General features: G+C 37.3%; 1 protein-coding gene across 1 annotated transcript in view; it reads left to right on the top strand.

Moving 5' to 3' along the window:
* The first annotated feature begins 7,238 nt into the window (after positions 1–7,238).
* Positions 7,239–26,604, top strand: part of RASSF6 (Ras association domain family member 6) — a 72,896-nt gene continuing 53,530 nt past the window's right edge. Inside the window, exons 1-2 of the mRNA XM_074228449.1 lie at positions 7,239–7,371; positions 23,204–23,291. Of these exons, the coding sequence (XP_074084550.1) occupies positions 23,227–23,291 (65 nt within the window). The 5' untranslated portion in view covers positions 7,239–7,371; positions 23,204–23,226. The remainder of the gene's footprint in view (positions 7,372–23,203; positions 23,292–26,604) is intronic.

Below are 26,604 nucleotides of genomic sequence, written 5' to 3'. Positions count from 1 at the left end.
AATTATGATATATGAATGTAATGGAACATTATTGTATCATAAGAAATTACTAAAGGAGATAGCCACAAGAAACATGGAAAAAAATGTGAATGGATTATTGGAGAGTGAAGTGAGAAGAATCAGGAAAATAATTTATATAATAACAACAACATTGTAAAGACCAATAACTTTGAAAGTTACAAAATTTAGGATGATGACAAACTATGCTATCTATTCCCTTATAGTAGAGAGGGTTCAAGGTGAAGAGACATACCTTTTTTAAAAATGTTATTTATTTGAGGCATTGGGATTAATTGACTTGCCCAAGGTCACACAACCAAGCAATTATTAAGTGTCGGAGGCTGCATTTGAACTCAGGTACTCCTGATGCCAGGGCTGGTGCTCTATCCACTGGGCCACCTAGCTGCCCCAAGGCATACCTTTTTTATAAAAGACTAACTTGGACATTGTTTTGCTTGGCACCAGTGGGGGAAAGAGGGGGGAAATAGAGCTAGTGACAGAATTGACAAAAAGGGTAAAGAAATAAAAAAAGATAATGAAGATTTTTTTTAGTTCACAGAAAAGAACAGAAGGAAAGCCAAAGGAAATAGAAAGGATAGATTTGAAAGTTGCACAAGACTCAAAATTTCATGTTTAATTTTTTTCTGTATTTTTTATATATTCAATTGTTCATTTTATTTGATATTTGTTAGACTCAGAAAAATTTTAAAGAAGGATAGATGTAGGATGCTAGTTTGAGAGGATAGAAGGTTCTATTGAAAGACATTTTAATAATGAAAAGGTGTTGGGTAAGTCTGAATGCAATACAAAAGGAAATAGTGGATAGGGAGAAAATGAAAATTAAGGTGAGAAGACAGATGATTAAAGAGGCAGTCTACTGAACAAAATGGCATGGGATGAGATGAAGAGTACATGTAGAAGGACCAGTCTTGGCAAAGAGAAAAATTACCTCATTATAAGAGATCAAAGAAAGAGGAAAGAAGAAAATGATAATATTATCAAGGCATTCTAAGATGAAGAGAAGGGAAGAAGAGGGAGCTCCTGATCAATAATCTGAATTTTGAATTACTATTTTATATTTAAGTTTTGTTAGTACATGTTCTGAATCTTTCACATTGTTAATGTCTCTTTTAGTGGACGAAATAGCTATTTGATACCACCCCCCCCCCAAAAAAAAACCCTGGCTTCCCTCATCACTGGTCAACTGAAAATGTTCTCTCCAAGTTTACCAATTGTCTTTTAATTGTCATATCTTACTTTCTTTTCTCAGGCCTTAACTTTCTTGACCTCCCCTCCTTCCTAGACATTTTCTCCTCCTTTGATATCCATGACACTTCTCTTTTTAGGTTCTTCTCCTACCACCTGTCAGCCGTTCCTTCTCGGTCTCCTTTACTGAGTCATTCTTGTCTAACACTTTGATAGAGGAATATTACTCCCAGGACAGTAACCTAGACCTTCTTTTCTTTCTTCTCTATACTACCTCTTAATTATCTCATCAACTTTGAGGAATCCAGCTAGCACCTCTCTGCAGATATCCTATATGCAACTTAACTTGAATATATTCAAAATAGAACTTGGTACCTTTCCTCCTAATCGATTCTCTTCTCAACATGATTATTTCTGCCAAGGACACCCACCCTCCTATTTGGAAGGTGCTCAGATTTTCACCTGCTGGCTTCTAAAATCCTCAACTTCCTGTGTAATTCAGTCTAAGTTTACCCTTCTGGAGCAGGAGTCCCTATCCCAGGGTCCATGAATTTCACACACACACACACACACACACACACACACACACCTCTATATACGAGAAATTTACATATATATGAATATATGTAATATTCATATATGTATATATGAATTTTCAGTCTTATCTGACTCTTCATGACCCTATTTGGAATTGTCTTGGGAAAGAAATGGGTTGCCATTTCCTTCTCCAGTTCATTTTTACAAATGAGCAAACTAAAGCAAATAGGATTAAGTGGCTTGCTCAGATTCATATAACTAATTAGTGTCTGAGACCAGGTGAACTCAAAGATGAGTCTTCCTGACTCTTTGCTGGGCACTCTATTCACATCTAGCTCTATCTATGTTTGTATATATTGTATCTTCATAATTCTGTTTAAACATAATTTGTCCTTTATGACTGAGCAACATTTTACTCCTCCCCCCACCATAGAATGCAGGCCCTTTAAGAATAAGGATTGTTTCTTTTTGTCTTCATGTTCTCAGCACATAATAGGTCCATTTTAGATGCTTGTTCAGTGGAGTAAGTGAATGACATCAAGCTTCTCTGGAAAAAAGGGCCTAACAATATTCTCCATCATCAGTTTTTCTTCTGGTGTTACTGAATGATGGCAAATCATGGCATCCCAGTCTCCAGTGATTTACAACTTGATTTACCCAAAGGGCAATGGAGATATAAATGGCAAGATGAATAGACTACAACATGGTACCCAGGAAGAACACACAAAAGTGAAAAGATTTCATCAGAGAGAGATGTTTGAGAGGAAAAGGAGGGGGGAGGGATAAGCATGTGGCTAGGGTGAGGGATAAGCTAGGGACAGCCCACCTGTTCCCCTCATGGTCATGCAGTGATTAGAGACTCAGAGAAGGTCTCAAAGGTGTTGGAATAAAACTCCTCTGGAGAATTTGTAGGAGGTCACTGAAGAGAATAGGACAAGATGTGAACATGGGAATAAAGGCTATTTGCATGGGAGTAGCCATCCTGTACACCACACGGCTGTGGCAGAGACAGAAGAAGATCAGAAGACCATTTCTATCAAATTGTGCTGAGTCCTGTGGATACAAAGCAAGGCAAAAAACAGTCTCAGCTTGTCAAGGAGTACCCAGTCTGATTCAGGGATGTGACATGTACACAACTATTGACAAATAAGTTATATCCAGGGTAAATTAGAAATAATCAATAGAGGGAAGAGATTATCATTAAGAAGGTTTGGGGAAAGCTTCCTATCAAAGGTAGGATTTTAGCTCAAATTTGAGGAAAACCAGGAGTTAAAGTTGAGGAGAAAAGAATGAGAGGCAGCCAGCAAAATTTACCCAGAGAGTGTCTTGGGCTAGAAATAGCAAGGAATAGAATGGAAAGAAGGAAGGAAGGAAGGAAGGAAGGAAGGAAGGAAGGAAGGAAGGAAGGAAGGAAGGAAGGAAGGAAGGAAAGAAAAAAGAAAGGAATGAAGGAAAGAAAGAAGAAAAGAGAAAGGGAAGGCAGGCAGGAGGAACAGGGGAAAGGAGGGAAAGAAGGAAGGAAAGGAGAAGAAAGAAAGAAAAGGAGAAAAGGAAGGAGAGAAATAGGAAGGAAGGGAGGAAAGCAAGAAGAAAAGAAAAAAAGGAGGAAAAGAAAGAAAAAAAGAAGAAATGAAGGAAAGAAGGAAGGAAGGAAAAGAAGGAAGGAAGGAAGAACAGGTGAAAGGAGGGAAAGAAGGAAAGAGGAAGGAGGGAAAGAAGGAAAGAGGAAAGAAAGGAGAAAGGGAGAGAGAGGAGGAGAGAAAGGAAAGGAGAAAAGAAAAAAGGAAGGAAAGAAGGAAAAAAAGAAAAATGAAAGGAAGGAAAGAATGAAAAAAGGAAGGAAGGAAAGAAGGAAGGTGGGAGGGAGGAACAGGGGGAAGGAGGGAGAGAAGAAGGAAGGAAAGGAGTAGGAGAGAAGGAAAGAAAAAGGGAAGAAAAAAGAAAAAGGAAGAAAGGAAGGAAAGAAAGAAGGAAAGAAGGAAAGGAGGGAGGAACAGGAGAAAGGAGGGAGTTAAAAAGGAAGGAAAGGAGGAGAGATGGGGAAAAGGAAGAAAGGAAGAAAGGAAAACAGGAAGGAAGGAAAAGAAGAGAGAAAGGAGAAAGGAAGAAAGGAAGGGAAGGAGGTACAGAGGATAGAAGAGAGGGATTAAAGGGAAGGAAAGGACGAAAGTATTAAGCACATTATTAAATATAAACTGTGTACTAGGCACAGTGTAAAGTATTTTACAAATTTTATGTCATTCAATCCTCACAAGAAGTCTGGAGGCAGGCACTATTACCATCCTCATTTTATAGTGGAGAAAAATGAGACTGAGTTACATGACTTGTCCAGGATCACACAGCTAGTAAATGTCTGAGGACTGAGTTGATCGTGAGGAAGTCACCAGAACTGATTGAATGGGGCAGGGGTCCCCTCCATCATTATCAACACCAGCACTGATCCTATAAGTAGTTGGAAGGGAGCGGTTGAGAATATTTTTGATGAGAAACATACTTGTCTTCTCATTTGATGGGGAAGGGGAGAATCTTTAAATTCCTTTCTTCATGAAAAGTAAGCATTGTGCTTATTTCAATGCTATCAGAACTCAGTGTTCTAGTCTAAAATAGACCTTTGGATTTTCCCCAGAGGAAAAATTTGATGGGTTAATATTTAGAAAAAGTGAAGTACTTAGAGGTCAAAAACAATTCCCTATTCTGCCTTACATGTCCCTCATGAATGTCTGACTTCCTCTGTGTGGCAACTTCCAGATCTGAATTTTAACTCTAGTTTCCACTCTACTGTTTAAGATTTTTCATTTCCTTTTTCAGTTTCCCCAGCATACATGCCTAAAATAACCTTATCTAGGAGGTAAAATCAATTGGCAATGGTGACCGAGTCACAAGTAGGATTGGCTGAATTCATGTTTGTTAACTTCCTGTTTTCTAATATTTCATCTCTCTTGTTGGGGGAATCTATTATTATGGATTATTAATTATATAAATAATAATATGAAATTATTAATCTGACAACAGACCCCCTCATTTCCCTTTCCTCTTCCTCCTCCTTCCTTTTCATCATTTCATGCAACTGTACAGACAAGATATATTCGGGACAAATTAGAAATAAACCACAGATGGAAGGCATTAGTATCAAAGGGATGGGGAAGTACTGGCCAAAGACATCTGTTACATCCTAGGAGGTTCCCTCTCTCTATTCAGGAAATATTGAAACAAAGGATTCTTGTTACCTTTCCAAATGAGACTCTCACTTTAGTACACTGTCACCTATAAAGAACATGATCAGAAAACCTGTTTGAAGTATATCTGAAGAAATGGATTTCAAAGCAATATTGCCTAACTGCTGATAACAGTGAAATGATAACAATAGGTTACAGAAGATGAAGGATCTGCTTTGAACAAAAACACTCTAGTGACTTAAGAGTCTATAAACATTGTAGTCAAAGGTCAGATTATCCAGGCCAAAGGAGACTGTGAGTAACATAACAGACTTTTTTCCTTATATTCAATGTCTATGAATTATGCCCTTGTCACAGGAGCTATACATGGGTCACTAAGATTCCAGTTTGACTGGCTATGGCCCATCAAGGCCATCAGAATTTTTCTGTTTTAAATCATCACTATCTGTAAGTAATGAGACAGATATGTTCAAGACCCCACAATCTGATAAAGAGTTAGGTAAAATATGAATAGAAAACTGAACCTGGATTCAGGAAGACCTGAGATCAAATCCAGCCTTAGTCACTTACAAACTGTATGATCTTTTTTGCAAGGCAATGGGGTTAAGTGGCTTCCCCAAGGCCACACAGCTAGGTCATTATTAAGTGTCTGAGGCTGGCTTTGAACTCAGGTACTCCTGACTCCAGGGTCGGTGCTCTATCTGCTGTGCCACCTAGCTGCCCCAAGCTGTATGATTTAGGCAAGTCACTTAACTATTTTCTGCCTCAGCTTTCAAATCTGTAAAATGTGGTCAAGGAGCACCCCCACCTTACAGAGCTGTTAGGATAAAATGAGATATCTGCAAAGGGCTTTGTAGACCTTCAAGCGCTTTATAAATATTACCTTAAATATAGCCTGGTGGAATGTTTCTTTCACTACTATCCATGCTGTGATCATAATGAAAAAAATATTGAATTTAAAGTTGATGGCTCTAAGTTCCAATTCTAATTCTGATCTAGCTATGTGAACTGTAATTATTTGGTCACAATATGTCTGTTTCATTTTTAAAGGAGGTGTAAGAATACTTGTTTCATTCACCTATGAGGGTTGTTGTGGTGTTTTATTGATATTAAAATGTGTATATTATTCAGTATCAATCTATGTTTAGCATGGTTAAAAGATACAGAATGTATATCAGATTGTTTTCTGTTGGGGGAGGGAGGAGGGAAGGGAGGGAAGGAGAAAATTGTAAATCTCAAAATCCTGCCAAAAAAAATTGGTCAAAATTGCTGTTGCATGTAATTGGAAAAACAAATAAAATATTAATTTATTTTAAAAATGTGTATGTGTAAGCTATAATAATTATTATTTTAAAGTCTCATCCATTCTCTTCCTGTGATATGTGAATCCCACAGGCACCAGGACACAATTTTGACTGACCAGTCATGTGAAGAAACTGGATTCTTGGTAAGAGTTTCGAGATTACTTGGGTAAAAATAGCCAATTGTAGAAAACATCTTATCTATGGTGCTTCATGTAGGAAGTTACTAAGGTGATGAAATTGACATTAAATCCAAAAGGAATAGGGGAAAAAATGGAGTTCTGACCCCAGGAGTTTCCCAACTTACACAGTCAGGCACTGTGATAAGGGCTGAAAAATGAAATCTAAGGGTCCAGAAGAAACAAAAAGAATACTGTATTGAGTAACACTCTCTATTTCTGGATCTCAAATCTTTTCTGATCTTCCTTTTGTACTTAGAAGTACAATGGAAGTGAGAGGATTCCTGTTTCTCTCAATCCAACACAATTGAATCACATTCTTATTTTCTTCTCCTTTAATATCTCCTGGGGAGCAGAGAGGGATTCAAATTAAGCTCATTTAAATTGGGGAGAAAAAAAAGGGAGAATTCTTTTCAGCTTCAATCATTGTCACTTTATTGTAAGATGAAAAGGTTTGGAATCAGAAAACTTGCCCTTGGATTTCATACCTTGCAGGCTGGGTGACTAGAAGGAAATAACCTCTGAGTCACTTTCAATCAATGCAAAATAGAGTGAAAAATGCTTGCTGCCTAGGCCCTAGGATTATTGGGAGGAATCTGAAAATATTACATAAAAGTGATCTCCTGTCCAGAGAGGTTATTTGGGAGAATCCAGCCCAGATAGGAGAATCAGTTTGCAAAGAATCATTAAAGAGTTAACCAGAGAGTCAATTTACCTCTCCTGCAGGTGTGTGCTTGGGAGTATTCCTATCAGCTGCTCCTCTCCAGGAAAATAAACACTCCCAACACCACTGAGCCAGGGGGAGTGTCTCAGGTTTCCAACACGCCCCAGCTTGTTGGGAGTAAGAGTAATAATTAACAGCTTCTTGGACTTTATGAGGCTGTAGAAGGACATCTGTCAGGAAAAGAGAATGCTCAAAGGCAAGGCAGCCAAAGCCTCTCCTTTCCTCAGTGGATCTGACCTCCCTCCCAGGTAAGTTAACTCTTTTCCCAGGCCTGTGGCTAGGAGGGTTTCTCACTTTGACTTTGTTGCACCTGGAGGAAGGAGGGATGGTTTAGGCTAGAATATGTAGTATGAGGGGAATGGAAGGGAGGAACTCGAGAGTCAAAACCCTTCAGATCTGCTTAGCAGGGATAGAGAGTTGGGGCCCATGAACTCTGACGTCATGACCCCCTGCACCTGTCCTCCCAATAAAGGGATCCAGAAGCCCACGTGGGGCAGACCAAGCTCAGACTGAACACCCTCTTCCCTTCATGCTTTTCTTTGTTTTTCTCAAGTTCAAAGCAACAGTTCTTGGAAAGTCTCCATGAGCCTTAAAAGATCCCTTTTCCATTAATTTTTCTTAATCTGAGCATTGTAAATCTCATATTTGCCCATGATGGCAAGAATACTACTTAGCCTTTCTAATAGAATACTATCATTTAATAAGAATACTTAGCATAGTCAGCCTCTAGGGTTTTAAAACTATTGTCCCCATTTCTGAGCTGAAGAAACTGAGGCAAAAGGAAGTATCTTGCCCAAAGTCACACTGCTACCAGTATTTAAGGGAAGATTTGAATTTAGACCTTCCTGACTTCAGGTCCAGGGATTTTCCATACTACCTACTTGTCTAGAACTATGCACTCAATGCCTTTTTCTCTGAATATTGGAATGGGTAAATTATATAATATTTGAGAAACAATTGAAAGGTAATAGGGCAGACCCTGGACTTGGAATCAAAAGACCTGAGTTCCAATCCTATAGTTTATAGATGCCTTCTGGCAAATGACTGATTCCTATAATTTCACTGCCAATCCCCTCACACCTGACTTGAGGAAATCAGTTGGTAAATTTGAAAGTGAGTTACATATGGGAATTTTGATTGTATTGCATTTTAGAATGGCTTTGTTAAAAAGTTTGCTTTAAACCATCCTTCCTTACAAAAGAGATTAAAAAGCAAAAACCCTAGAGTTGGATAATGACTTCAAGGAAGATTGAGAAATTGTAATAATTATCAATCCTAGGTTTAAAAATCCAGCTCTCCTACAATGTATGCCTCAAAGTCACATATAATCCAAAATAACAGATTAATTTTTGTTGGTTCTGCTCTATGCACAATTAAAATACTTGCTATGAACCTTCAATTAAAATATTCAGTAATAGAATGCTGAGGCAATTATCTGGAAAGAAAAAGTAATTAGTTTAAGTAAATACGAGATAATTTGAGAAGGGAGAAAGCAATAATAGATAGGGGAGTGAGAAAGTCCTGGGATCTGGCCTAAGATTTGAAGAAATCTAAAAGAGTATTTCAAGCATGGGAGAGAACCTTCTGAGCAAAGAAATGAGTGACAGAAAACTGAGTTTAGGAAAGAAGAACAGACCTAGTTGTGTGGCCTTGGGCAAGCCACTTAACCCCATGGCCTTGCAAAAACTAAAAAAAGAAGGCAGCTAGGTGGGTAGTGGATAAATCACCGGCCTTGGAGTCAGGAGTACCTGGGTTAAAATCCAGTCTTAGATACTTAATAATTACCTAGCTGTGTGGCCTTGGGCAAGCCACTTAAGCCCATTTGCCTTGCACAAAACCTAAAACAAAAAAAAAAAGAAAAAAGAAAAAGAAAGAAAAAGGAAAGAAGAACAGACTAGGAAGAGCTGCTATAAAGAGCCTTGTGTTATAGAGGCCCATTTCATTCATTTCATGGAATAGAGCTTACATGAAGCAGAGTAATAGAAATAAATCCAGAAAAATCAACTAGATTATGGTGGATATTAAATATCAAATCAAATAGTTTTATTTTATTCCTAGAGGCAGTAGGGAGCCATTGAATGTTTTTGAGCAAGAGAGTGACATGATCAGAACTAATACTTGAAGAAGATTATTTTGGGAGTTGAGTGGAGGATGGACTAGAGATAGGAGAGACTGGAAGATGACAAGGATTTGGATTAGGAAAGAAAAAAGGATGTAGGAAATGTGAGAGGAGAATAGGCAAGACTTAAACATATTGGGTAGAACTATTAGATCTGTATTCCAAAAGAAATGAAAAACAAAAATGAAAAGGGCCTCTATACACAAGGCTCTTTATAGCAGCTCTTTTCTGGCAGAAAAGAATTGGAAATTGAGGGGATAGCCATCAGTTGGGGAAAGGCTGAACAAATTATAGTATGATGATATGGGAATGCTATTCTGTTATAAGAAATGATGAGCAGGATGCTCTCAGAATGAACCTAGAAGGAATTACATGAGCAGATGCAAAGTACTGTATACAAAGTAACAGTCATATTGTAGCATGATAAGCTATGAATGTTTTACCTTTTCTCAGCAATACTATGACCCAATACAACTCTGAAAGACTTCAGATAAAGAATACTATCTCTCCCCAGAGAAAGATCTGATGGTGTCTGAATACAAATTAAAAATTTAAAAATTTAAAAAAAAATTTAACCTTATTTTTCTTGAGGTTTTTGGGGTGGTCTCTGTTTTCCTTCCATGACTATACATTTATAACTATATCAAATTGCATGCTTCTGCGGTGGGGATGGGATGGGAGGAAGGAAGAGCATTTGGAACTCAGAGTTTGAAAAAATTGTTAAAATTGTTTTTACACACAACCAGGGAAAATAAAATATGAAATATTTTTTTAAATGCTGGGTGTATGAGTTGTGAAGGAGAATGAAGAGTCAAGTCACCCATGCTTCATTTGACTGAAAGGTTAATTGTACTCTCAATATAAATGATATACTTTGAAGGAGATAGAAGTTTGGAGGGAGGATAATGATGTCTGTTTGGAACAATTACAATTCTAATAACAGGAACGGCATCTATATCAAGTTATACAGTATTATGTATAATCCAATCAACATACAAAGTTGATATTCTAAACACAAAGTCATCAGTTTAGAGCTACCAGGAACCTTAGAGGACTTGGGAGCTGCAAGGGATCTCAGAGGCCAACTAGTTCAACTCCCCTATTTTAGATGAGAAAAACTGAGGTTTTGGGGATTAATTGATGTCATATGGGTAGTAAGGAGGCAAAACTATGATAAACTCAATTCCTCTGACTCTTTTTACTCTACAAAATTGTTCCCTCCTTGAGGTATTTTTGGGCATAAATATCTCCAGTAGTTCTAATTTATATCCACCTGAGTACCTGAGTCCAAGGTTCAGAATTGGAATTAATCTTATAGGTTATCTAATAATTCATTTATTTTACAGAAAAGGAAACCAAGACCCTGAGAAGTGAGAAGCATCCCTAGGGTAACACAGTGGGTTAACTATTAAAGCTGAAGCCTTTTTTATCAAGAATTAACAATCTAGGGGCAGCTGAGTAATGCAGTGGATAGAGCACTAGCCCTGGAATCAGGAGGACCTGAGTTCAAATTCAGCCTTGGACACTTACTAATTGCCTAGCTGTATGACCTTGGTCAAGTCACTTAACTCCATTGCCTTGTATAACAACAAAAATAAGAATTAGCAATTTAACCTCATTTCATTTCTTTTTGTGATAGGATTACTAGTCTAATATTTTGGGGAAATGTCAATATGATATCTTGATTTCTACAAGGAATTCAATAACCTTGTGATTATGAGTAAGATAGAAAAAATGTGAGCTGAATGAAAGTATAATTAGGTAACCCCATAGTTAGCTGAAAACCATAGTCAAGGAACACTAATTAATGGATTCAGTAAACTTGGGGGTGAGGTCTCTAGAACATTTCTGGACTGACTCTGCCCCATCGGGCTCACCATTTTTCAGCAAGTTATTGAATGAATTAAGTAATTCAATTCAACAATCATTTATTAAATACCTACTATGAAATGGGTATCATGCTAGACACTAGATACACAAATTCAAAAATGGTACAATCTCTCCCTTCAAGAAACTTTTAATATACTAAGAGATAAATAAGAACCCATGTAAATGCAACATAATTACAAAATAAATTAAAGAAAAATTTGGTAGGATCGCTAATGACAAAGGTTTCTCATAGGAGAAGGTATATAAATTATTAAGATTCAGCATCCCATACTTGAAGACAACTTGAGCAAAGACATTGAAGCAGGATGTGAAATTTCATGAAGAGGCAACAAATTAAGCAAAAACACAAAGTACATAAAGGAGATTAATGTGGGATAGATCTAGATGGGATAGGTTGGAGCCAGACTTTACAAGACTTTAGGGCGGCTAGGTGGCACAGTGGATAGAGCACTGGCCTTGGAGTCAGGAGTACCTGGGTTCAAATCCAACATCAGACACTTAATAATTACCTAGCCGTGTAGCCTTGGGCAAGCCACTTAACCCCATTGCCTTGAAAAATCTTAAAAAAAAAAAGGGGAAAAAAAGGAAGACTAAAAAAACCAACAGAGTAATTATACTTTATTCTAAAGGCAAAGAGAAGCCATTGAAGAAGTGATGGCTATTGGGGTCAGTAACAGTAATTATAACTGTGAATGTGAATGGGATGAATTCACCCCTAAAATATAAATGGATAGCAAAATGAATTAAAAATCAGAATCCAACAATACGATGTTTACAGAAAACAAATTTAAGAATGAGAGATACACACAAACCTATGCTTTAGGCATATCACCATGTCAGCTATTTAAAGAATGAGTTATAGAGAGGCTAGAGAACAGGAGTCCAATTAGAAAACTACTACAATAGGTGACATAGAGGATAGACTGCTGGGCCTGGACATAAGAGTTCAAACCCAACCTCAGGCACTTTTTAGTTATATGATCCTGAGCAAGTCACTTAACCCTACTTGTCTCAATTCCTCACCTGTAAAATAAATTAGAGAAGGAATGGCAAATCATTTTTTGGTCAAGTAAAAACCACAAATGGGATCACAAAGAAATGGACTAAAACTAAAAAAGTAGTACTCCAAATAAGAGAGGATGAAAGCTTATATTAGGATAATGATTAAATTAATAAAAAGGAGAATGATAGCCATTTCTTGAAAGGAGAGTTGAAAAGGCTTGCTAACCATTTAGATATGTGAGATTAAGAGAAAGAAAGAAAATTCAAGATTGAATCTGGGTGAAAATCTGCTTGAATGGATGGTGGACATTCAGGAGAAATGGGTATAGTGAGAAAGGAAGAATGGGTTTGAGGGAAATTAGAATGAGTTCTGCTCTGAACATGTGGAGTGTGAGATACTTGTGGTGCTTTCAAGAAGAAATTATCTACAAACAGTTCTAGATGCTGAACTAGAGTTCAGGAGAATGATAAGGATTTGATATGTAGATTGGGGAGTCATCTGCTTAAAAATGATGCTTGAACCCATAGGGGCTGAGGATATACCAAGAGAGAAGATAGAGAAAGAAGATAAAGGGTCCAGGGCAGAGCCCTGGCCTTTGCTCAGACTCAAGGAGAAGTTTCTAGATGAAAATCCATCAAAGGAGACCATGAAGTCAACAGAGATATAGGAAGAGAACAAGGAGAGAGCAGTGTCATGAAAACTTGGGAAAAAGAGAAATCTTGCAAATTGGGATGGTCCATATTGTCAAAAGTTGTAATGAGGAATGATTTAAGATTCAACAAATAAGTGATAAGAGAACAGTTTCAAATGAGTGTTAGGATTATAAACCAGATTATGAAAGGTTGAGAAGGAAAGAGGAAGGCAGGAAGCATATGAACAAGAAAAGACGGCATCTTTTAGGAGTATGTAGCAGAAGAGACAAAAGATGACACCTTGAAGGGATAATGAAATCAAGTAACTAAAAAGCTGGCATGGGGTCCAAATAGTAGTATATTGCAAAATCAGGCTCCAAAGAGTCCACCCATCTAGAATGGTGGGACATATCTAAAATGAAATTTTAAGGGGATAAATATAAGGTCCAGATTTAAACTAAAAAAAAAAAATCCATTGCATCAGGATAGAGTGGAAAGAGTTGTGATATTAAGGTGTGGAGGGGGGAAAAAACTTGTGGATTTCTCTTAACAATATGACTAGAATGCCAAATATATACTTACCCCCCAAAAAAGACAATTTTATGAAGAACCCACAGGGCAAGTGCTCACAAGGGAGTCAGAAGAAACATTATAGGGATACCCTGAAGGTCTCTCTCAAGAACTTTAGAATTAATTGTCCAGGATGGGAGACACTGGTACAGGTCCGCTCATCAGAGATGATGCTGTGATCTATGAGCCAGGCAGAATTGAAGCAGCTCAAAGGAAACGTGATGGAAGTAAGTTTGGAGTAACCACCCCAGGTGTTCCCTTTTGCCCCACCTGTGGTAGAGAATTCTGAACTAGCTTTGGTCTGATCAGTCACAGTCAGACACACCGTAATTTGTCTCTAGAATGAGGTCATTTGGGCTTCTTCAATAATGAAGATCAAGAACCAATTACAAATTTAAGTAAGTGTGAAATGTCTGCCCAAAGAGCCCATGGGATCTTAAGCAACATGAATAAGCACTTGAATACCGAGAACAAGGTAGATAAACTTTTACACTCAGCAGAAGCTGGACCCCTCTAAAACTATGCCTTCCTTCCTGGGAAGTGAAACTTTTAAATGTTTGAAATCACATTAGCAAATCATCTGTAGGCTGATGACTCAGCAAGTCATTAAGACTTTGCAGTCACCAGAGCCAACTGGCATCCAACAAGGACAGTTGATTGGGATGTTGAAATGCCTCAGAACCACGTCATGTGATAGATAATTAAAATAATGGGTTAAGTTACGGTGCCATCTATAAGAGATTAAAGGGAGACGTTCAATGCAAGACATAGTACAGTTGATAGGGCACTGGACAAGGTTCAAATCCTGCCTCAGCCACTTATAACTGTGGCTCTTAACCTCTTCCTGCTTTAATTTTAAAATGGGAGTTAATCATTGTGTCTAGCTCACAGTATATAGTTTCTCATCCTATCTATCTCTGTTCACTTCTGATCTCTTTTGATGGATCTTCATTTATATTTTTCACTTTGTAAGAAACAAATGGGAGAACATGCAAAATGTTTTGCAAAGCTTAAAGCACTGCCTGAATGTTTGCTGTTTAAATAATTTTCCTATAAATCTTGCCTCCAGGCTATTCTGCATGCCTTCAAGGGCCGAACACAAATACTTATATGGATATTGATCTCTACCTAACAAATGAATAATTTGGTCACATGTGATAGGAATGGTGTCCAAAGGCCCTACCCATATAAACAGTTAGTTTTTCCTTAAAATGAATTGAAACTGTCTTTGAGACGTAATTGACTCATGATTCTGAGGTTCAGGACATTGATGGAGTTTCATGGTGGCCTACATACAAAAGTTAGGACACAAATAACCATCTTGTGTCTTCCTTAGACTTCTGACTGGAAGAAAGAGGCAGTGAAGTTGGCTCATCTGAATGAATTCTCCCCTTGCTAGATATCCCTCCCCTACTTTACTGAAGAAAAGCTGTTTTTTGTTGATCAGCAGATAAGAGAGTTATCTCATTTCATTCTAATATTGAACCTAAGTTACTAGATCAGCATAAATCAAACTTAGTCTTATTATTCCACAAGAATCCAAGAAATTAAAAATAATATCAAACAACCTTCAGTTTTGTGTGATCCCTTTCCAATCTTGCAATGATGTTGGCGGAGTAGAAGAAAAAAGAAGGCAGTGGGTAATTAGAATCATGCAAAGTTTTGCTATTATTGTTCAGTCATTTCAATTTTATGAACATCATGAACTCATTTGAGGTTTTCTTGGCAAAGCTACTAGAGTAGTTTGCCAGTTTCTTTTTCAGTCCCTTTTATAGATGAGGAAACTAAAGAAACAGTGTAAAATGACTTACCCAGAGTCACACAGTTAAAAAGAGTCTAAGGCCAGACTCGAATTAAGAAAGATGAGTCTTCCTGATTCCAGACTGGACACTCTGGCACTCGATCCACTGTGCTAACAATATTTAGACCATCTCTAAACATTAATTTAGCTATTGTAACATCACTGGCACAACAATCCTTGCCAAATGGCAGTAGCAGAGGAACTCGGTCCTATCAATCTGAACAATTCCCCTCTAAATGAAACCAATGAGACTGGAGTTGATGGGCCACATCTATAATCCCAGATACCGTGGAGGCTGAAGCAGATTTCTGAGTTACTAAACCTACCAGGTGTCGGCATTAAGTCTGGCACCAATATTGTGAGCCCCCAGGAGTGGGAAACTACCAGACTGACTAGAGAGGGATGAACTAGCCCAAGTCAGAAATGGAATAGGGCAAATGTATCATATCAATCAGTAGTGAGATCATACCATGGAGCTGTGAGACAAGGAGACTCAGTTTCAAGCAGTCCATCAATAACTGTAATATAGCTCACAAATTTTCCATGGAAAATTAAAGGAGTTGGTAGATTTCATTTTATCATGCATATAAAGCAATTGAAAATATTATGTCATCTGGTTAAGATGGACATGAGAAGTCACAAAGGAAACTAGTTCTCTCCCATAAAACCTAGAAAAAACTTAAAAGGTTACCAGATAAAAGCAATGATTAAAAACAGAAATACAGCAACAATTTTCTAGATGCCTACATCTCTGAGAGAAGATTCATACCAGAGAAAGTTAGATAAAGTGAGCTCCAGTAAATGACTAAAGCCTGTGAGTGAATATATATATAAAGAATCAACCAAGTGAAGCAGAAACCAACATAAGGTCCAGTCATCAGAGACTTTTATTTAAAATAAATATACAGTATCAATTAGAATAAATAGGCAAAGTCAAAATAGAATCTCATCATTTATTTTCTGAAAGGAACCTCAAAAGAAGAGCATCTAGGAATCTTATAGCTGAAACCCAGAGTTTCTGGGTCAAAAAAAAATGCTATAAGCAGTCAGAATGAATTCAGATCCTAGTGAGCTTCAATCAGGATCATACAAGACCATGCTACAACTATGATCAAGAAAAGAAAACCTTAGAAATCAATATTCCAAAAGGCAAAAGACAAAGGCTTACAATCAAGAACAAGTTAACCAGGAAAACAGAATCTAATCCTACAAGGAGAAAAAAAAATGAAACAAATAAAATAGAGGATTTTGAGCATTCCTAAAAGAGAAAATGAGATCAGAGAAACCCAGAAAGGTAAACATTTTGAAGCAATTGTAAGGCAAAAGTTGATGATGAAGTATTTACATTCTAAAAGGCAGAGTAGAGGCATGTTTCCCTACAGAATACCACTGATCACCTTCCCCTCTTGGATACTTCTATTGTTTGTATTTTCTCAAATCTGTTCTCATCTCTCCTCCACTGTTCTGACTATTCTTTTTCCATATGACAACAACAAAATCAAACCCTAATAATGATAGATTGCATTCTATACCTACTATTTGCCAGGTATTTTGCACTTATCTCATTTGAGTCTCATGTTAATTCTTAGAGGTAGGTACCATTATTTCCATTTTACAGCTGAAGAAACTGGGGTTAAGTGACTTGCCCAAGGCACAGCTTAAGTATCTGAGGTAAGATTCAACCTCAGGATTTCCTGATTCCAAGCTTGCCGACTCTTTTGCTAGTTCATTATCCATATCATATCCCCTTCCTATGGATAAGTGGTGCAGTAGATAAGAGTATCAGGTCCAGTCTAAGTCACTTAGTAACTGGGGGACCCTGGGCAAGCCAAATAGCCCTGTTTGCCTCCGCTTCCTTATCTGTGGAATGGAATGACAAAACACTTTAGTATCTTTGCAAGAAAAACCCAAATTAGGACACAAAATGTTGGACATAACTGAAAAATGACTGATAATAACTATGACTATATCCCAGGATCCATCTGGATACTCTTATCTTTTCTTTCTCTCTCTCTCTCTCTCTCTCTCTCTCTCTTCACATCCACATGCATATACTTTGTCTAGACCCAAGGTAAATTATCACCTCCATGGATATAACTCCCAAATATATATATGTGTGTGTTATGTGTATGTGTTTATACATACACATAACACACACATATAAACATATCTAGTCTCAGTCTCTCTTCTGAAGTCATGCTCTTCATTTCTAACTGCCTATTTGATATTTTTCCCTGGATGCCTCAAATGCTTCTCAAACAGAACATATTAAAACTCAGTTCATTATTTTCCAGCCAAATTCATTTTTCCAAACCTCCCTATTTCTTTTGAAGGCACATTGCCATTTGTTCCACAAACTTGGAATCATCTTCAGGAGCCCACTCTTCTTCATTCTTTATATCTACTCACCAAGTGTTTTCTCTGCTATCTGTCACCCTCTCTCTTCCTGCAAGTCCATGGTCCTATTTCAAGATTTTATCACTTCAAGGCTGGACTAATATAATAGTCTTGTATTTGATCCATCTTCCAAGCTATCCTCCACACAACTGCAAAAATGGTCATCCTAAAACACTGGTCTGACTACATCAATCTGTAAGGTCAGTGGACTTCTCTAGGAGTACCTCCAAGATTAATTGCAAACTCCCCAACTTGGTATTTAAATCCTTCACTTATTTCACTCCACCTTTCCATTTTTATGATTGATCTTTGCCCTTCACATTCTCTGGAGTTCATTCAGCTGTTGCCTAGATGTTCTTTATTCACATCTATCATATATATTCCCTTTACGTGGAGCCTTCAGCTGGAATGCTGAACCTCCTTGCCTGTGCTTCTTAGAATACTTGCTTCCTTCAAAATCCGATTCAAGGGGCGGCTGGGTGGTGCAGTGGATAGAGCACCAGCCCTGGAATCAGAAATTCCTGAGTTCAGACACCTAATAATTACCTAGCTGTGTGGCCTTGGACAAATCACTTAACCCCATTGCCTTGCAAAAAAAAAAAAAAACCCTAAAAAAAAATCCAGTTTAACTTCTACATTCTACATGAAAATATATCTGGTAGCTCCATGTGCATTTGCCTCCTATCACCAATTATCTTGTATTATTTCATATGTACCTTGCAGACAAACATACATACACAAACACACACACACACACACACACACACACACACATCTTCCCCCACCCCTCACCATTAAAAAATAGTTACTTCCTTTTTTTTTTAGGGTTTTTTTTTTTTGCAAGGCAAATGAGGTTAAGTGGCTTGCCCAAGGCCACACAGCTAGGTAATTATTAAGTGTCTGAGACTGGATTTGAACTCAGGTACTCCTGACTCCAGGGCCGGTGCTTTATCCACTATGCCACCTAGCCACCCCTAAAAATAGTCACTTCCCTAAGGGTAGTATGGTTCAGCCAGTAACTTTGTTGAATTTGAATTAAGGGTAGGAAGTATTTCTTTTTTGCTTTTGTAACCCCATCCCTTTAGGGAATAAATGGCACACAAGGAGCACTTAATAAATGCTTACTGTTAATTTATTAAATTATTGATTCCACATAAATGAACTCACAAGGATCCTGAAATTTATGCCTGTAAGTAGTGATATTCTTTTACTCTATTGCAATTGATTTGTTCTAAAATAAGTCAATAAACAAATATTTGTTACATATATAAAAATAGATGGTGCATGGCTGTCTCTCATCCCCTTTCCCTTCACTGTCTGATGCCCCTGCTTTCTTCCCTTCAAATATTTAAAGGAATGTGTTCAGTTCGATGGATCCTTCAGCTCTCCATAGGTGAAAATAAGTTTATGAGAGCCACCTTCATCAGATTCATAGTAAAAGGGAAAAAAAAAAGAGCAAAGGATTATTTTCTCTTACATTACATTACTAGACATTTGCCAGAAGCATGTCCTGACTTTTCAGGTATTTTTAAAATATGTTCTTAAATCTCAGCTTTATCTGTGACTGCCCAATTTTCCATTTAACAGTGGGGGGATTTCACATTCTTCTGCTTCATTTGACTCAACAGGCTTCCTTTCGAAAGCCAAGCAATGATTTAAGAGCATCACCAATCCTTTCATTCAGCCACCTGAAAGTGGTCATCTGATAGCCTATGACCAACAATAAAATGTTTGGGGGTGGGGTTTCCATTTAGCTTGGGTTGTCAGTGATTATGATTCACAATGTAAATATAGCACAAATATTCAGTTTTCTGAAAGATATTAGTTATTTGTATTTATTAATGCAAATAAACAATAGTGAAGTGGATACATGATGTGTTAGGGAGATCTGGGTTCAAGTCTAGTTTTTGACACATGCTGGTTGTGTGACTGGCCATTTAAACTGGTGACTTTTAAGCTTTGAGTACCTTAGGGTGGCTAGGTGGCACAGTGGATAGAGCATGGGCCCTGGAATCAGGAGGACTCAATAATAAGCACCTTGTTGTGTGGCCTTGGGCAAGCCACTTAACCCCATTGCCTTGCAAAAACCTAAAAAAAAAAAAGAAGAAGAAGAAGAAAAAAAAAACCTTTGGAAAACTAAAAGCTGTAGAGTACTCACCAATTTTTATTGATTAAAAAGGAATTTTTCATTGGAAATAAATCACAGGTCCAGATCAAAACAAAGCCCAACCATGGGAATCAATGAGAAAACCACCAAATTTGCTTCATTCAACCCTTTGCTGATATGTAACTTTATTTGGAGACTAAAGACCTGGGTGTGAGGCCTAGCTTGAGCTTTCATTGTGTCCTTGAGAAAGTCACTTCACTTTCCTGAACCTGTTTGTTCATCTGTAAAAAATGAATAATAATGTTTGCACTTCTGTGGTAGTATATAATAAAGAGCTGTGTTTTTTTAGTCAGAGGTCACAGTTTCAGATTCAGTATGACTTTGGGCCATCCACATCATCTCTCTGAGCCATGGTTTCCACATTATCTAAATGCAAGTATTAGAGTAGCTGATTACTGAAGGTATTTCTAGCTCTAAATCCTGCCATCCCACTTCACATGGATTTGGTAAGGGAAATGACTTGCCAAATTTTGAAAGCTATATAAATATAAGCTAGCATCTACATGACTTGTACCTGAAGCCTTCTATATGTGTCTTCTCTCCCATTAGAATTTGAGCTCCTGGAGGGCAGGGACTAAGTTATTTTTCTGTTTGTATAGAAAATATAAATACATATGCTAAGAACTTCTTTATACATAATGAACTCTTTTTTTTATTTTTGCAAGGCAATGAGATTAAGTGACTTGCCCAAGGTCACACAGCTAGGTAAATATAATGAACTCTTAATAAATGTTTTTTTTCATTCATATGATGATTTTGACTCTAAAAAAATTCTACCAGTAGCCTTTTAAGTGGCCAAGACCATCCCACATATGCTAGTCCTCCTATTTATGTTCTATAATGACTGGGTAATAAAGAAACAAGCCTACACATAACCATGAGCCCAAAAGGTTGGAAAATACAGAGTCTTTCTGTATCCATATGACCTGCAGCCATCATAATTCACAAAGTATTTTCATTTAAATAGTCATGTTATCCACAAGGAATGACAAGTGCAGAAGGAGAAACAACATTGTAGGAAACTCCTCTGATGTTACTGGTGTTAGACCTAAACAAGAACCGTAGGTCAAGAGGACTGCACTGAAGTGAGAAGATTAGAAAATACCTATTTCTCTGGGGTCAGCAATCCCAAGAGAATTCCATATCATCATATGTTGGAACTATAATATATAATTTTGGAAATTAATAATGAGACACTAAGGAAAGGGGTGGATGAAAGAGTTGGATAGTGTTCATATGGGAGGGTTTCCTAGAAGACGAAGACTATGAAAAGTGAATGGTTTTACCTCAAAGGGAATGTAGGTAGACTGGAAATGACAAGTAGAAAACATTATTCATTTTTTACTGTTATAATTTTTATTCATTTTAAATATTATTTTTATTAACCACTTTTTAAAAAGAACCTTCATTTTGTTTTTGTTTTTGCAAAGCAATGGAGCTAAGTGACTTGCCCAAGGTCACACAGCTAGGTAATTAAGTGTTGGAGACCGGATTTGTACTCAGGTTCTCTTGACTCCAGGGCCGGTACTCTAGCCACTAAAATACCTATCTGTCCCTGAATCTTCATTTTTTAAAAAATGTATTCATCTACCTTGCCCTACACAAAATGCATCCCCACTAATACAGATTTAACAGGAAAAAGGAAGAGGAAAAAAAAAATCCATTAAAAACGTTCAACACATCAGTCCTGTCATATGCAATATTCTGTATCCATATCTCCCCACCTCTGCAAAAAAAGAAGATTCATATTTTCTCAGCTCTTCTCTGGAGCCAAGCTTGGAGGAGAGTACAGTATTGTGTAAGCCGGTTGAACTTATTTCCCAAACTTTATAATTCTATCACGGATATCTAGCTCTGTTTTCTGCCAATCTAATTCAGTTCTTAGCCTAGAAGTGCAGACAAAAAGACATTCCTTTACCAAAAAAAATGGATTGAAATGGAAATTTTCCACTTAAGGCCTCTAGCAAAACCCTAGTGCCACTGAACTGATGGCAGAACCCACTCACAACAGTTCACTGTTGGCTATAAGACTATCAGGTAGAGAGCTTAGCAGTCTGGTCAAGTTGAAGCATGATTTTTGCCTGCCTAAGCACTTGTATTTTCATTTGCTTTATGGGAACAGGGTTTGTCCATTTGGATTGAATTTCTTTTATTAAAAAAGAAGCGTATTTATCTGTACAGACTACATATGAGAGGCACTGCTCAAAGACAGAATACAAGAATAGACTTTAAGTGAAGGGCAGCTATGTGGTGCAGTGGATAAACTGGCCTTGGAGAGTCAAGAGAAAAGGAGTTCGAATCTAACCTCAGATATTTGACTATTTAGCTGTGTGTGACCTTGCATCCAGGGCCATCTCAGGTTGTCCTGATTCATATCTGGCAACTGGACCCAGATAGCTCTGGAGGAGAAGGTGAGGCTGGGGACGTAGTACAGCCCCTCACTCAAATCCAATTCATGTGCTTGTCATGGCATCACCTCCCTGATGTTGTGACCTTCTTCAGAAATGAAGGACCAGAATTTTGATCAAAGTGACCAGTTCCTAACTCAGTCCAAAATTGCCTAAATTCTCCAAAGCCTCAGATCCTACTTTCCCAAGGCATATTTCTATCTAAAGAAACTACCTCCTTTCCAAATTAAATGGATAGGTAGGAAGGGGAATAAGAGGTGACCCTAGCTGTGAGTTCTATGATAATCTTCTCTATGTTGTTTATGTATGTTTGTTATTGTTCAGTCATACCTGAATCTTTGTGACCCTGTGGTGATGTGGCAAGCCAATGATGGCTGTAGGGTTTTCTGGGTAAAAATACTGGAGAGCTTTGCCATTTCTTTCTCCAGTGGATTAAGGCCAACAGATGTTAAGTGACTTGCCAAGAATGACACCACTAATAAGTATCTTGAAGCCAAAGTGAACTGGGCTAGGCCCTGTGCTCCATCCACTGAGTCATCTTGCTGCCTTTATCCATATTATTTGATAAAAATAAATACTTGTTTATGCTATTTGATATTGCTAATAAATTCTAAGGCCTTTAAGAGTGATTTTCATCTGAGTTTACAAATTTAAGGTTTAGTATTGGGACAAGAGAAACCACCTAAGAAGAGATTTCCTTAGCTCTGCGCCTGCATAAGGACTAAATATTTCACATTTTCTGTAATTTCTGAGATTATTCCAAAGCATAGCAATTGAAATGCAATTTAAATCTGAAGAGAAGAAATAAATAAGAGCTAATTGTGGAGAGGAATTGTGGGGATTGGTGTTTCTAGATGATTATTGCAACCATCACATGCCTACTTCTCATATCACTGCACAAAGTTTCTCTTAGAACAATAACAACACAATATTTGGAATGAAAGTTATGGTGAAACAAATCATCTCCATTTAAATATAATAATTTTCATCACTGAAAATATCATATAATTCCTTTCCTAATTTTTGCAATCCATGGTCAAGAGGCATCTGAAAGAAATATTGACATTGATTTTTTTCTTAAATGTCATTTCAGTCAGTCTGAATGAGTGGAGAAAAATGAGCACCAATCTTCACCAATACCCTTCTCTGATAATCCTCAATGAGAAGAATTGCGTTACCAGGTAACTACAATTTCCAACAAAACTTCACTTGAGTGTGATTTGGGTAATATGCTATCAGCAGGTAGTATAATAGAAAGAGCATCGGATTGGAGGCAGATGGAGCAGTGATGGCGAAGGGCTGTGGTAGTGGGCAAGGTTGTGAGCTCCTCTTATACACTCTGCATCTCTCCTTGTGTGGATTGGGCTACCCCTCCCCTTAGATAGTAGGTGTTTCCTCAGCTCTTCCTCTGGGATGGTTTTTCCTTTCAAGCCAAATGAAGGAAAAATGGGAAAGAAAAAAAAAAAGGGACTTTAAAGCCCCTACCTTCAATGCCAGGCCAGTTAGTCACAATCCCTATCTCCCAGCCCTAGGCAGATTAGTTTGCTGATTAACATTTTCTAGATGGATCTTAGGAAATGTTTTTTTCTCTCTCTGCCCTGGGAAGTTATCAAATGAATCAATAATTCTCTTTTATGAGCTCTGAGCTTTGAAATAAAAAAGAATGTTCTGGCAAGATACTGAGGTTTTATAGCTATCTTTCTCCTCCTCCTCTAGAGTTGCCCTGATGCTGAACTCTGCTACATATGGGCAGTGACACATAAATTAAATGAACTAGTTTAAAAAGATAAAATTAAAAGGAAGCTAAACCTGAAGTGAAATCTAGCCTTGAGTGCTTATGAGCGCTTATTAGCTATGTGACCCATGGCAAGTCATTTAACCCTCTTTGCCTCAGTTTCCTCAGATATAAAATGAGCCAGAGAAGGAAATGGTAAACCATTCTAGGATCTCAGATGGGGTCTCAAAGAGTCAGTTGTGACTGAAATGACTGAACAAAATGAAGTCTCAGAACTTGAGTTCAGTGCAAAAATACAAAAAAGGACAAAAACCGAAGTCTCTCCTCTCAAGGAATTCACAATATAAGGTGAGAAAGAGTGAGGGGGAAGAGGAGGGGAGGAAAAGGTCAACAGATCTATCTTGGGACCATTGACAGACACAGTGCCTGTCCAGCACCCCTTCTACATTCTATCACCCCTCAGTCTTGGCATTCATAATCTTTCATCAACTTCTCAGACCCAGTTGTGGCTACTTTTTTCTGGCTTTCTTCAGTTTACCCTTAATGATTCCTGTTGTCTTCTGCCATGGTTTCAGCTCTTAAATGGAAAGGAGTGGGGAACCTTTTTTTCCTCTGAGGACCATTTAGATATTCATTACTTCATTCACAGGCTATAATTGATCAAACATTAAAAAAAAATGACTAAATTTATTGAATTCCCAGTCCTGCCCAAGGTTGCCTTGGCAACACCAGACTAAATGACTTCTCCTGTCTTATATGGCCCGGGGGTCAGAGTCCCCACCCTCTTTTAAGAGTAGAGAAGCTAGGTCATCTTTCAAGGCTTAGCCCCCATCAGTGATAGGATCAGAGAATATCCCTCAGGCATTGAATAAGGGGACCCTGGGGTGATTTCTGCCTGAACCAATGGGAGCCCCAATTCATGAGCCAATCTCACTTCTAGGGATAGTTGTCACTAATTCAGTGCTGTTTAAATTTAGGCCTAGCCTTAATGATTAACCTTAATTGCTAACTTTACCTTTGTGAGTCTGATTCCTCAACTTTAAAAGAGAGGCTCCTTTCCTCTTCAAAAAGAAATTAGTCACTCAACAAACATTTATTAAACTCCTGCTCTTTGCCAAACAATGTGCTGAGTTCTGAGCTTACATAGAAGGGGAAGAGGAAGAAAATCCCTGCTCTCAAAAAGTTCACAATCTAATGAAAGAGAAAGAGATTGTAGGATTCTATGATTCTGTTATTCTGTCATTTCTGGTACTTTTAACTTTCAAAAGCATCATTAAGTAAGAGGCAAAGGAAATGAAGACTCTCAGAGCATCATAAACACATTCCCCCAAAAGTTATTTTCCAGATGTTCAACAGACTTCCAATTCCTGTTCCTGTCTTGGTATTTGTTATGAAACTTGGCCAAACATTCATATAATATAATACAATGGTGTTTTCTTGAACTTTCTATCCATATATATATAACCTATATCAAATTGTTAACTGTTTTAGAGAAGGAAAGCAAAGAGGATGGTAAACACTTGGAACCCAAAATTTTTTAAGAATTTTTTTAACAATTAGAAATCATTAAAAAAAATCATTACTTTCAGAATTGTTTTAATAATTGGAAATCATTGTTTTCAGACCAAAAACTATTACCTTTAATTTTTTTTAATGGTATATAGTTTTGCTATTATATATATATGTATATATACATATATATAATATATGATTTCCTTAAGGATATGATTTCTCTCTCAATACATTCAATTTTCATTAATGTATAGCATGGAAACAATGTAAAGACTAACAGACTGCCTTCTGTGGGGGGTGGGGGGAAGGAAGTGAGATTGGGGAGGAAATTGCAAAATTCAATAAACAATTAAAAAAAGAAATCTTTGCTTTCAGAGTTGTTTTAACAATTAGAAATCGGGGCAGTTAGGTGGCACAGTGGATAGAGCACCAGCCCTGGTGTCAGGAGGACCTGAGTTCAAGTCCAACCTCAGATACTTAATAATTGCCTAGCTGTGTGACCTTGGGCAAGTCACCCAACCCCATTGCCTTAAATAAATAAAATTTAAAAAATTTTAAAAAACAATTAGAAATCATTGCTTTCAGAATAGTTTTAGCAATTAGAAATCCATGCCTTCAGAATTTTTTAATAATTAGAAATCATTGCTTACAGAATTTTATTAACAATTAGAAACCCTTGATTTCAGAATTATTAACAATTAGAAATAATTGCTTTCAGAATTGTTTTAGCAATTAGAAAACCTTGCTTTCAGGATTTTTTTTAACAATTAGAAATCATTACTTTCAGAATTTGGGAGGACTCAAAATTTTTTAAATGAATGCTAAAATCATCTTTAAATGTAATTGTGAAAAATTAAATACTAGTTTAAAAAAGAAAATTGTAGCATCCTTCTAAGGGCAGCAAAAATGAGAATTCAGAAGATTGAACTTAGAGATATTTTCAAGCTTCAGATACCTCTGATCTTCAGTTCTACCCAGTAAATATTTATTATACCACTTACAGTTTTCAAGGAATTAAGAAATGTGTGGGATATACAAAGACAAAAAAAAAAGAAAGAAAAAATGCTTCGTCCCTCAAAGAACTTACTTTCGGCAGGTAAATAAAATAACTAAGTAGATAAGTTAACACAAGTCAATTTGAGAACAGAACTATAGGACATCAGGAAAGGATTCCTGTAGGAAGTAAAACCTTTAAGAACTAAAGGAAACAAAAGATCTTAAGGCATGGAGGTAAGAAGTGACTAATC

Source organism: Macrotis lagotis, chromosome 3 (assembly GCF_037893015.1).
Source record: "Macrotis lagotis isolate mMagLag1 chromosome 3, bilby.v1.9.chrom.fasta, whole genome shotgun sequence".
Taxonomy (NCBI): Eukaryota; Metazoa; Chordata; class Mammalia; order Peramelemorphia; family Peramelidae; genus Macrotis; species Macrotis lagotis.
Note: the sequence above shows the minus strand (reverse complement) of the source record. Positions and strands in the feature narration are given on the sequence as shown.